This window comes from Ostrea edulis, chromosome 3, assembly GCF_947568905.1.
Source record: "Ostrea edulis chromosome 3, xbOstEdul1.1, whole genome shotgun sequence".
In the NCBI taxonomy this organism is placed as follows: Eukaryota; Metazoa; Mollusca; class Bivalvia; order Ostreida; family Ostreidae; genus Ostrea; species Ostrea edulis.
Window position 1 is genome coordinate 45,706,196 of NC_079166.1, and position 14,110 is coordinate 45,720,305.

General features: G+C 34.9%; 1 protein-coding gene across 1 annotated transcript; it reads right to left on the reverse strand.

The window, feature by feature from the left end:
• Positions 1-2,076: 2,076 nt before the first annotated feature.
• On the reverse strand, positions 2,077-13,758 carry LOC125675947 (synaptic vesicle glycoprotein 2C-like). The gene is made up of 12 exons (XM_048913805.2): positions 13,305-13,758; positions 11,670-11,729; positions 10,933-11,094; positions 10,532-10,694; positions 9,466-9,587; positions 8,979-9,136; positions 8,700-8,777; positions 8,215-8,313; positions 7,989-8,077; positions 6,334-6,563; positions 4,733-4,892; positions 2,077-4,243 (listed from the first exon to the last, which is right to left on the reverse strand). The coding sequence occupies exons 1-12, from the start codon at positions 13,348-13,350 to the stop codon at positions 4,060-4,062; spliced, it is 1,551 nt and encodes a 516-aa protein (XP_048769762.1). The 5' UTR covers positions 13,351-13,758; the 3' UTR covers positions 2,077-4,059.
• Between the last annotated feature and the right edge of the window lie 352 nt (positions 13,759-14,110).

Sequence of the window (14,110 nt, forward strand, 5' to 3'; positions counted from 1 at the left end):
TATCTCAGAAGAAATCGACCTATCCAGAGTTTCTACATTGGAGTAGAGGCTAGAGAACCCATTATCAGAACTTCTGTCACATAACATAGAAACGACAGATTCGTCCGAATCCTGGAGGGGTATTGACTCCGTGCTTTGCCTTGACGTAACAGAACGTTTTATATTGTTCTTTGGCGTATTCGCGGAATAACTTGACGGTGTAGCGTTCCTGTCACTGTTCCGTGTCTTTGAATTATTGTTCCTAAGGAGTTTAGAAACAGTTTGTAAATCAGATATCAGACTTTCAATTTCTGCTCCCATTACACAGGTTGACTGATCTTCTCTGTCATTGTTATTATCGATTCCCTTTTCATCACCAGGGTTGATACTAGGTTTTACAAATTGTAGTTCTTGATTCTCTGACGCCAACTCATTTCTTTGAAAACTACTACTACTTGCTAAAATTTTCTTCGACCGCCGTATAACATCAGCACACTCAGACAGATCGACGGATTTTCTATTCAAACTGGCACCGGATCCTAATTCATGCAGTTGAACATTTTCATGATACATTTTTGTCGTCTCTCGACATGCTTTACCCACGTCGGTGTCGCTTAACGAGTTCTCTGCCGAAAATTCCTTAGTAGCATTCAACATGCCAAGACGATTGGTAATCTTTTCTTCATTATGTACTTCTTCACAACAAATGATGTTGAAATATTTTTTATCGTCAATGCATTCCATACTTCCTTACTTTTCCCAGCATTGACCCCTCTCCTATCTTCACTATGAAAACAATATAGTGACGTCATCGTTTTGTTTATTGTTACGTCACAAAAAAGTACACACAAGTCCGCCGCGCCGTTCACGGTATACCCCACTTGACTCGCGTTTGTAAAGCAAGTACATTTTTTTTAAAAGTCGGTACTTTATATATTCACAGGGGCTATGCCCGTTTTGGGCCCGAACTCTGCGATACCATAAATATAGATTTATGGTATCACAGAGTTCGGGCCCAAAACGGGCTTAGCCCCTGTGTATATATTTAACGTCAACACAAGCTCTTTAGCTGTAGAGGTTTTTAGCCGGTAATTATAGTGATCCTTGATCCCGGCAGTGCGTCCAGCCTAGATATATGACGTTTAACATGGACCTTTAGTCAGTTCCTTTGCCACTGTCCGATATTAAAAGTGAATGTCATGTGTGTTTTTTTTTTATTAGAAACGATAATTCTGTGTGATGATAAGCCTCCCTGCTCACTATGGTAGTAATTAAGGTAGTACTCTACATCGTCATAATGGCTGACTTCCTTTAAAAACATGGATGACAAAATCGATATCAGCAATATTTGACTTTTCCTTTTCTACTTAAATACCTAGCCGAGTAGCTCAGTAGGTTAGAATACCGATTGCTGAACTGTAGGTCGCAGGTTCGAGTCCAGCAGGGGTTTTAATTTTTTTTCAGATTACCTTCTACTAAAACTGTATTTTTTGACAAAATAAAGTAAATTTGAAAATTTTCAAATTCAAAATATTTTTGTACATATCCTACACTTTTCATCTACATCAAATTTCTCTGGTGTAGCATACCTCCTTAAGTGCCAGGCACGATTAATTTCAATCCACTTCACTTAATGCTGGTGATATCACGCTACGGAAACACTAATTGTATGCGCACAGTTTACAATTACAAATAAAATAAACATGACCAAACCATTAAAAAGTTAACATTTTCCCCCCGTATGCAGATGCTCCGTCAAAGCTAGGTACAAATTTGTATCTTTGCAACGTTGGACCTTAATGTAATGAAATAAGTACAAAATTTTACAATGCACGCTGCTCTCTTTCTCTCTCTCTCTCTATATATATATATGAGAATGCATGTAGGATGAATCTGTAAAAACGAAACTGCGAACAACCGTTTCATAACTTTAGGGTGTGTAGTGCATTATTTCTCTACATCATAGATAAATCGGGTGTGGGTGGGGTCTAGGTACATGTTTTGTCAACGTCCTTCTGTACATATTCAACTTCCATATGCTTCTTCTACACAACTGCATATTGTAGAATTACCGATGACATTTTTTTCAAGAAAAAAATCAATTCTCTTTTTATTGTATATAATCAATTTTCCATATAAAAATATCACATATTTTGAAATAACATTATGAATCTGGGGAAAACTAGCCACTTTCTTCTAGGTTTGAGAACTCAAACTGTGTTTTACTGATAAACCATTAGTCAATTTGCTTGATGTTTACCTCTCGTCTTAATGGTATTTTGATTAGCTGTGTCCGACCTAATGTGTAAAATGGTGAAGACAGTCAAAAAACCCTTGCTGAGTGCCATGCATAGATCTACTGGTTACGCCTAAATATGAGTGAAAAATTCTCAAAGGGATGTAAAACAAATATATTCACAATAAAAACCTGATAATAATACACTAGTAGCATGTTTACGTCATGATACAGCATCCATTGACATTATATTCTAACATAACATGACATGTCTCACAATCGTGAACACCTATCTAACTGCATGTCTCGGTGCAATAGAAAATCATACTGAAGATTACCAGGCAGACATTTGTATGTCATTAATTACTGGAATAAAGTCTGTAATCAAATAAATAAATTAAAAGGAAAAAAAAAAACCAAAAAAAAAAAACAAAAACCAAACACCGACTTATATTTTGAGGGTATCTTACAATACATGAAGATGAAATTGATAAATGTATATTTTTAAAGAAATGTAACATTAATAATTTCAAACAAATTTAAACATTATGGAAAAATCTATTTGATTAAAGTCTTTTCCAACCTTGCTTTAATTACATAATACTTAACTTACTATGTGTGAGAATGTATGTATAAATAGTTCTGTAAAATACCAAAAACTTTCAATTAAAAATAGTAAATGAATTGAAATACAATAAAGTTTGATACCATCCCTAAAAATAATATGCATGATTGTGCTTTGTATTTCAGGAATATGTATTGTCCTTTTACTGCTAGGACCCCCCCCCCTCCCAATTCAAAATCAAATTTAAAGAGAAACAATATCTTTTACTTTTTCTCTATAACCAAAATTGAAAAAATGAGCACTGAAAAGTCCTATATAAAATACTGTACACGCACAGTACATATCTAACTTCAGCATTAAAATGTAAACTACAATAAAAGAATACATTCACAGATTTATGTTGTCCATCAACAGTCATAAAAATTTACTTAGTATTGCACATGTTCAAGGATAGATACATACCAATATGAAGACAAAGTTTAACAAATAATAATGAAAATAATAAATTATTATTAATAGGTACATCTGTACTTTTAATTAGGGAAGGTATAGCTCGATTAGTGCAAAAAAAGTAAATAAATTTTTGCATCACATCATTCTTCCCCAGTGCCTTCTAAATTTCAAACAATTCAATACATTACAAAAGTAAAATAACATAATGGTATACAGTAAAAGAATGTGGAGTACAGCACATGGAAATAAATATCAGAAGATAAAATCACTGTGTACTGGAAACATTTTACCCCATGTTTTTTTTTGAGCAGATGCATTGACAAACTATTTTGCCATTTTGAATTCACACAAAAACTGACATAACCCTTTAAAATTTGCCCTCTTTTTGAATTCACTCTTTAATTTCTTTAGAATGAGGACAAAATGAGTGAAAATAAAAATAAAATGAGGGTGAAATTTTCCTGATGTACAGTGTTTGTTCCTAAAATTTTGATTTTCCCCCTTTTTATATTTGATCTTGTTTTGAACCTTTTGGATATAGTCTATCAACTTACAGTTGTCTATACGAGTCTGTACATCTGATTTAAAATACTGTGCAGACAATTCTTTAACAGTACATTAATCTTAAAAAACAGATACAAGTTGTTTGATATTGGAACAGAAAAAATCCCCCAAAATACTTTATCCCAGATTAATACAAAACAGTTGTCCAAACATTTTGAGACCAGCACCTGCTTGTCATAACTATTGTGAAATGCAAATTAGAAACTTTGAAATATCAGTAAAATCCTGTACACTCAAGGCCAATGATGACTTTAATTTGAAATCAGTGGATATCAGTCTGTACAGTGCTGGGGAGGCGTATTGAAATCAGGCCCCCAAATACCAGTAGTCCTGCTACAAGAATCATTGGAATAGAACAATGAAGATCAACCAGCTCACCAAACACAACATTTCCCAAAATGGCGGCTATTCTACCAACCCCTGACAGTATACCAAATGCTGTGGACCTGTAAAATATATTGTGAGACATTATGCCCTTGTGAGGTGATTGAAAACCTTTACCCAACAAATTATTTGATTTCACAAAATCTTAACATACATGTATTTCTTGCTATTCAATGTCTTTCACCCTCAGAATTATATCAATCAGTTCTGGTACATTATCCAAATCTATGAAGTTCAATTAATGCTGACTTTTTAAGTATCAAACATATTGATCATAACACTAGCTGGGGTAAATCAAAGTGAAAGGCATATTTTGGGGCACATTTATTTAATCTAACGCAATAAATCATTTTCTCCATTAAATGTTTGAATACAGCAAAGTTTATTGATAAACTATAGAGGCATTTTCCTGACTGGGAAAATAGAGAGGTGTGTTCTCTCAAAGGACAATTTACAATGTGGTCATCAAGGACATTTCACAAGGTATGCCGACATGTGGTAGCACCCATACTGAGACCTGAACAAAGTGAAAATTAATAAATTCAGCTAACCTGACATTGGTTGGAAACAGTTCTGCCGAGAGGACATCCAAGGAGTTCCAGCCTATGGTCGACACAGCTCCAAACAAACAGGAAATGGCCAGGTTCTGCCACCTGTCTCGAACGAACGGAATAAAGAACACACTGACTCCGGAGCCCACCATACTAGTGGCTGTAAAAAAGAAAATAATCACACCATACTAGTGGCTGTAAAAAAAGAAAATAATCACACCATACTAGTGGCTGTAAAAAAAGAAAATAATCACACCATACTAGTGGCTGTAAGAAAAGTAAATAATCACCCCATACTAGTGGCTGTAAAAAAGAAAATAATCACACCATACTAGTGGCTGTAAAATGTAAATAATCACACCATACTAGTGGCTGTAAACAAGAAAATAATCACACCATACTAGTGGCTGTAAAAATAGAAAATAATCACACCATACTAGTGGCTGTAAAAAAAGAAAATAATCACACCATACTAGTGGCTGTAAAAAAAAAAAAAGAAGAAAATAATCACACCATACTAGTGGCTGTAAAAAACAGTAAATAATCACACCATACTAGTGGCTGTAAAATGTAAATAATCATATCTGGAATGTTAGAAACCCAATACTCGTGGACATGATATCACTGATCATAAACCATACCATCAGCATTTCTAAGATGAAGACATAATTTTCCATTTATAAATTTGTTTTCACTTCTCTCTTAAAATGTTATTAAACATACTTTTACACAAGCAAAACTTGGCTGGGACATTCAACGAATAATTATTGCACACATATCAGGTATATGTATACATGTACTGTATAAAAGTTCTTATTTTGAAGATGACCAGCACACCACAAATAGTTTTAGAAATTTACTGCAGATAGAAAATGCATATCTTTAGCTTTGTAATTGGTTGATTATCCTAACAAGCTAATAACAAACGGGAACTAAAAAATCTAAATTCCCAAGTTATGCTCAATGCTGGTGTGGTGTGTGATGATAAAATTTATCATTGTCATCAGCAAAACCAATGCACCCAAGTCAGCATTTGCCTGATTTGCTGCCAATTTTGTGCACAAATATATGTATATTTCTTCTTATAAGCAGTTGTGTTCTCAAAATTTTCATCCTGTCAATTTAGCTGGTCATGGAATGGTACATTTGTACAAATGTCTCTTGTGAAAAGGAGCTACTTTGTCTCTATGGCAACACTAATTCATTTAGGAGTGGACTGGAAAACAGTTCCACCCTCTTCATAAAATTCTTGACTGCTTGGGGTGATACTTTATGATTGTGAATCTTGTCAATTTCTCTGATTGTCAATGAAGCATTTTCAGTCTGTTCAGTAGCCTGACCCCTTGTGATGATGGATCTCCCATGACATCCATAAACGTCCTGTCATTCTTCAGAAGAACCATACTTTTGAAAATAAAATGTTGAAATTCCTTGAATTCTATCAAATATTTTGTTATGATTCAAATTCCAGGGTGACCAACTTGAACATTTGTTAAGTGTATATACAGCATTCATTTTCATACCTATGGGTAAATCTACTATCAAGTACAGATTTATATATAAAATAAGACACAGGAATTCCTCTGATTATCTCTTATTACCCAGGAGGAGTTTCCTTCCAATCTGGTCCATGAGGTAGATAGTCAGGAGATTCCCTGGAAGATTGGAGAGTGCTGTCATAAATCCTGAGAAATAGATCCATTCAGAATCCAGAAACTTTGTGGTGTTGTCCGTCCGGTTAGGGGGTGTGGAGTGGTGGTCACAGGGTGACCCCCCATACAGCTCAACCCGATGGAACAGTTCAGGAAACCACATCCACAGGCCATAGTATCTACAGGATAGTAAAATCTATTACAGAAAGGCCATAGTATACAGGATAGTAAAATCTATTACTGAAAGACCATATCTACAGGATAGTGAAGTCCAATATAAAAAGGCCATAGCATCTACAGGATAGTAAAATCTATTTCAGAGAGACCATATCTACAGGATAGTGAAATCTATTACAGAAAAAATATCAAGTTTCCATATTGTAGATTAAATTAGATTTTACAAGATTATTTTTTCTACAGTGCATAAAATTTTGCTATGCATATTGCATCATAAAATTGAAAGGCAAAATTTGTTTCATAAATTATTAAAACATCAACCAAAACAATTCACTATTACTTCAAGATGGTAAATTTATACCTGTTTACACTATGAGTGTACTAAGTTAATGTGTATACATTTTGCACATTTCAGGATAAAAGATTTAAAAATATAATGATATGTGCCATTATGATGTATCATTTGCTTAAATTTCATACTCATGCTTTACATGCAAAACTTATACCAATTTTGATGCACCAGATGCGCATTGCGACAAATAATGTCTCTTCAGTGATGCTCAACCGAAATGTTTGAAATCCGAAATAACAATGAAGTTTTAGAGCGATTATGGGGAAAAACAGTGTGCCAAAAAAGTGGAGTCAAATTCGTCTAAGGATGAGAGCTATGCGTGAGGGAGATAATCCTTAACTTTGAAATGAATTTCTAAATTTTATAACAGCAATTAAATATACATCCGTATTTTCAAGCTAGTAACAAAGTACTTAGCTACTGGGCTGTAGAGACCCTCGGGGACTAACAGTCCACCAGCAGAGGCCTCGACCCAGGGGTCACAGTCTATGCGAAAGACACCGGACCGTCGGACCTGACTGATGTGCAGTGCCTTAGGTCCGATACGTCATATTTTACACTGGACCGAAATGTCCGATGTCTCAGTGTCCGGTTTTGAGCTTTACTATTTTGACGCGGAGTGATTTAATTATCACACAAATCCAAATACGTAAATGAATGTGATTAAAACCGCATGAACCGTCTATAGTATTATGTGGGAGGGATCCCTGGTATAATTAATAAGATTTCCTTGGTTCTGCGTTTTCATCATCGTCGCAAACCATGGTTTTGAGTCCACTCACGCTCCCTCATGATGGAGAGAATCGAATAGAAGCACCCGTGGGTAGCCGACGATGCGTTTTCACGTGTTTCACTTTTTTACATTAGGTTTTTCGGTTTGACAAAATTTGGTTCGGTGCGGTGTGTTCATTGATTACACAGGATCTAATGTCCTGTGTGGTCCAAAAAACTTTCACATAGACTGGGGTCATAATGTAAAACTTATACGGTACCAATTTTGATGCACCATATAATAAAATTTTAGAATGTATAGGGTTTACAATCAAATTTAAAATTGCAAGACAAACATGCTTACCCAAAGCTGAGTGAGAAGTTGATGATAAGCATGACGACAGTAGATCTAAGGAGAGGAGGCCTAAACAGCTCACCTGAGGTAGACATTAGCTGTAAAATATATTACAGCATTTAGAGACCGTACATGTACAGATTGTGGATGATAAATTGTAATATAATATCTAAAATGTTTGATGTGTGTTAAATCATCATATTATGATACAGAATAAATTTGAGAGGAAACTTACACTTTTGAGATTTTGTGACATTCCTGAGACACAACCTCTTTGTCGATCATCACTCTGATGTGTTGGCCTGTAGTCTCGGTCTAATACTACTGAAGTCACCTGTAAATTTCATACTATCATTTAAGAAAAGAAAAGAAAAGTATCTGAAACCAAATCACCAATACTGTATATTGTAACAGTGTGGTAGGCATATTATCCATTAGGATTGTATCTCGTAAAGTTAAAATATACCTGCAGATCTAGTTATTCTGCTGTTTCAGTAAATATACTATGGTAATTTGACTGGCTTATTGAATTTCCAGAAATTCTTTTCTTAAAAATAAATCTTCAAAAAATACTTATAAAAATGTCATTAATTTTGGCAACAAAGTAATTGTTATAAATAAAATACATGTATACATAATATAGCATTTTGACTTAAATTTGCAAAAAGAAATAACCGAATTTTAAAATAAAGATTCAAGGTTAGGTTACTGTATACTTACATCATATTTTGATAATCTGGGATTGTTCTTTCTGTATATAAGTCTTAATACAGACAAAGCATTTTTGTTTTGTCCTACCTAAAAATGCAATGTAAGGTTCATTTTATTCTGATTCCCAAAACATCATGATTCCAAAACAATTTATGATGACCACTTAGCTCAAAGGAATGCATACTATACCATACTACATTTTGACTACTTAAATGTATAGTTTTGGAAACGGTATGCACTCTTCAAAATTCTTGGCTAACATGATTGCAAAATTCGCTTTATACTTACAGAAAGCAAGAACTTTGGACTTTCAGGCATGAAGACAAAGAACACAGCAGATGAAAGACTAGGAATGGTGCAGAGGGCCACAAATATTCTCCAACTGTTGTACTTAAAGTTTGGACTGAAGTAACCGATATCACGGGGAATCACTGACCAGGCTAGACCTGCGACATAGAAGAGTTGTAACTTTGAATTAAATGTTATTGCCTCTTACATTAGTCTGAGAGGCCCTTCTTTTTTTCTGCAGTTTGAAAAAAAAAACACCCATAAAGTGTGATCCAAAGAAGTCTAGCGGAGAATGGCAGCCTCTAAGCAGAATGAATCATGCATGATATGTATTACATGTATGATTTTACCTAGGCCTGTACCATCTACACATATACTGAAAAAGCAAAGAGTCTCTGTCAAATCTTCACCTTTCTTTACAATTCTGAGACTGGTACCAAAAACAGGAATCGTTATATTAAATTTATCATAAAAGAAAAACACGTACCAGCAGCAATGATATTTCCAAACATCCAAAATGTTGCCAAGGCACTGATCATTTTTCCTCGCTTCTCCTTTGGTTGGAATTCAGTGAAGTATGAAAATATCACAGGTATGCTTCCTCCTACTCTGCTCATTAAGTAGAGAAAAGGTTGTACAATTCATCACTCATTAAGTAGGGATAAGGCTGTACAATTCATCACTCATTAAGTAGGGATAAGGCTGTACAATTAATCACTCATTAAGTAGAGAAAAGGCTGTACAATTCATCACTCATTAAGTAGGGATAAGGCTGTACAATTCATCACTCATTAAGTAGGGCATCGTCGGATACCCACAACTGATCTCATCTTCTACTCATGATGAGTAGAAGACGAGATCAGCCGTGGGTATCCAACGATGTAAGTAGGGATAAGGCTGTATAATTCATCGCTCACTAAGTGGAGTAAAGGCTGTACAATTCATCGCTCATTAAGTAGAGAAAAGTCTGTATAATTCATCATACAAGTCAAAACACAGTGATTATTTTCACCAATAATTGTGATGCTTTTAGTAGTGTTGAAAAATCGGGAAAATTTCATAATCGATCATTATCGAAAGAACTGTTTCGATCAATGATCGATATAATCGGTATTTACATGTAGTTAATAGATGTTTTACTATTTTTGGGGTTATTTCTATTTAGTTTTATGGATATGTGCAGTATACACACTAGCTGGTGTCACTGAATTCCCAATTTTTAATGTGGAATCCACTCTGACTCTCCCCCGCACATGTCTCGGTATAAAAGCGGGAGTAACAGTCAGATGAATATCGGATTGAATATTAATTAGTGTACAGGTGACAATCGATTATGAATAATAGAGTCTATAATCTGAATTGAAGAGTCAAAAATGATCGACAATCAATTGTCGGCGACAATCGTTTCATCATTGGCATTTAGTCATTGAAATACATGCATCACCAACTAGTGTAACTGAAATGATACGACAAGGTCTGATGTTTACTTAGATAATTAAGACTATTTGGTAACTTGAAGATAAGTTTGATTATATCAATTAAAGTCAGCATACCCAATACCGCTGATGAATCTGGCAAGCAGGAAAATCCAGAACACTTGTGAAGTACTGGAGACCAATCCCCCAAGTCCATTCACGGTTAGTGAACCCATCAGAATGGTGCGGCGACCGTGACGGTCAGCCAGCGAGCCCCAAAAGTACCCCCCTATCATCATACCTGTTGAGAAAAATCACCAAAATGAAAATTAACGGTAAAGTTACATATAAGAAGAATAAAATTGTAGTCAAGTCCATTTATAATTAATATATAATCCTATAAGAAGAGTTAACAAGTTAAAGTTATTGTATTCATAATAAACTTGGAACGGTACATACAATGTAAACTAGCAGTTTACAAACCCACAACCCTGAGCTGAGCCACCACACCTGAAAGTCTTTAGAAGTAAAAAACTCACCAACAAATATGATTGCATTAAGCCAGCCTTTATCCTGGGAGGACATACTGAGGTCTTTCTCAGCTGAGGGCAGCATGAATGACACAGAAAGGACTTCTATTGCATCACTGGACACTGCCCAGCCACAGAGGATGAGGACCAGCCAATGAAATTTGCCATAGCCTACACAATATAGCACACAGTTTATCATATTTTTCTCGTAACATGAATTTTTATACTCTGCATCCAAATTTTGTCGTCTGCTATGACTACAATCAATGAAATTTAAGGCCTGTACATGTACTTATCAATAAGCTTGCATCTGATGCATGAAAGATAGAAGTAAGATTTTTTAGTAAAACATGAGCTCTGCAAGCAGGACATCACTTTCCAAAGTAAAAGTACTCTCCAGTAACCAAATAATCTTTTCCTTTAACCGTATCAAAGTATCAGCTGCAACCACAAACTTGGTGCAATATGCATTCCTGCAAATGCCATTAAATCCCACAAAAATAACTTGAATGTACTGAATGCTGAAATCTCCCCTTCAGTGACCTTGGCTTTTCAATTATTATTAAACTTGAAAATGAAAAGAAACTAAGATCTAAAGGCAGGTAGCATTCTGCAAAATCTTGTTCTTATGGGCAAACCAATGTACGAACATGTGAAAATATGAAATTGAACAGAAAAGTTTCTGATTCAGATCTCTAATGCAAATCTCTTATGGAGGATAATTATCTAAAGAAGCAAAACTGTACCTGTTCGTTTGATGGCATCTTCATAAAGCGTGTCCTCACCAGCCGGACTTAAAGATATGTCTGAACAGTGTAAAAAACAATATTTAAGTATTTCACAGTTAAATCTCTTGCATACAGGTATTTTTGTAATCTACATCATGAGAGTGCACACCTGCTAACATCACTTCAAGTCTAAATGAAATCAATTACCCTCCAATAGTGTTATGCTGTTTTGCAAATTCAAAGTAACCCTCTATTTAGTAGCAAGTAGGCCTGTCAAGGTTCCAAAAAATTTTCGGGTCGGGTCGGTTCTAAATTTTGAACTTCGTGTTCGGGTATTTCGGTTCGGATCTACATAACTATTTTAAGAATCTAAAATAAAAAACCTTTATAATGTATTTAGTCACAATAATTACTCGGGGACGTGGGCTGAGGTTTAGACTCAACATCCATGGTACTAGAAACAGCATTGTCACTTCTACTCGTTTCCATCCATTCTTTCCATGTTTTGTCAATGACGATGTTGTTCCTGTGGCGTATTTTCAATGCATCTGACATATCTTACATGCACTGTCATTATTTACAGTTTTATCAACAATGCCATCATTTAACAATTGATCAAAATACAGCCACCTTTGAGGGTTTTGGCGACATAATGATTCTATTTGAAAAACAAAACCTGAACTGAAATACGGAAAAATGGAACCGAACACGACCCGAACAACATGACCTGCGGTTTTCGGTTATTTCGGGTACCAGTTGCAGCCCTAGTAGCAAGCGAAGTTCGCATTGCAAGAAGCTCACTCCAATAATTACACACTTGAGTCGCATAATTTGCTCTTCATGATGAGAATTACACATAGTGTTCTGGAAAAATGCCGCCTTCACTGCAGTATACTTTAGATCTATACTTCATTAACAGCTCCATAGGTAAAATAAATAGTTTGGAAAGTACCACAACATACGTTTTTAAATTCCAGACATGTTTTCTCATATCTTCATACATTTTGTATTGCTTGGTTTGAAAAAAAAAATTGCAGTTAATATGACATCACAATTTGCTCTGTTAATTACATCGACTGTGTTATATTTCCCATGTTAGATGAGCAGACGGATTTTGAAAATGTCTAAAGTCATGTTGCAAGACGTAAAAGGTCTTCGCTTGTCTCAACAGTCACATCATAAAACAAATTAGTCCTTTGGAAGGTATAAAGATGAGAGAAAAAGAAGAAAAGTTATTAGCATATTGCCACATCTTATATTAAATTTTGAGGGTGACCTTACTTTTCAATCTCATGACTGACATCAATGAGCCTCATGATATCAACAAAGTACACTAAATCTACATATATTTAAATTCATAACTTGATGCAAGTTTCGTATCTGAAATATATATGCGATTTAATGAAATGAGCATAAATGATTGTTGGATGTTTCACCAGCAGATATCAATGACTAAAGCTGAAGTTTGGCTTTAGTCATATTGTCATTTAATCTATTCTTCATAAGTAGGAAACATACGCGATTTAAATAACATTTTAATTTCTTCCTTATACACTGTATAAGGAAAACAGTTATATAATACATATTAAACAAGATGAAAAGCTGCACGACCAAATAATTTTACATTTGACGGCAGTTGATAAATCATACTACCTCCATCTGCTTGATTATTTATCAGCCTTTGATGCTCTTCCATCATGACTGAAATGAAGTATGGCTCTTAACTTAAATAAGTGTGTTTCTACATTTTCACCCCGACCCCTCTTTCGTTTGAAAACAATTCAATGTTTACTCGAAGCTTCTAAATCTAAATGATAATATCCCCCTCTTACAAACATTTGTATGACTTCAATGAAGAATAAAGAGCAGAGCTAGGTAGGAAAAGGCAATCCCGAAATGATAACATTGAAACGTCATCGGCCTGGGAAAGTTCGAACAAATATTGACTAGCATTAAATTTCTTGTGTATCACTTCCTCATATATATGATGATTACGAAGTGATCAGAATATTTATAAAGATCGGTATTACCATGGTTACAAGAGTTGCACTTCTCCGTCATAGAAAAAAAAAAAAAAAATCTTTTTAGACCGAATCTCCCATATCTTGCCCCCTATTGAACAGTTTTGAGGATTTCGAAACGCGCAAAGCTTTAGAACAAGATAATTCGAAGAAGTGGCGTACGTTCAATTCATACTACAATCAAGATAGCTTGGTCACACACGGGCATACAGACACAGTGGTGGATTTAGATGGGTAACGGGGTGAATAATATACAAAAAGATTATTTTATACGCATTTTGTCGCATTTAGCAAAATCTAAGAGAATATTGTAATGCCCTGATAATCAGTGTAATAAAGTATTTCATCAATCTGATTTGTAATGTTACGTACATGTATACATTTTTGTAGTGATTACATGTATTTTGTTTGAATGGCTTATTGGTTATATTTGATATG

What these genes read in the sequence shown, in the direction of transcription:
- LOC125675947 (XM_048913805.2), bottom strand. Translation starts at nt 13,350, where the DNA reads ATGATGGAAGAGCATCAAAGGCTGATAAATAATCAAGCAGATGGAG. An exon ending in AACTTCTCACTCAGCTTTGG is followed by an intron (nt 6,564 to 7,988) that starts GTAAGCATGTTT and finishes ACTATCCTGTAG; the next exon opens with ATACTATGGCCTGTGGATGT. An exon ending in TGGAAGGAAACTCCTCCTGG is followed by an intron (nt 4,893 to 6,333) that starts GTAATAAGAGAT and finishes TCTTTTTTACAG; the next exon opens with CCACTAGTATGGTGGGCTCC.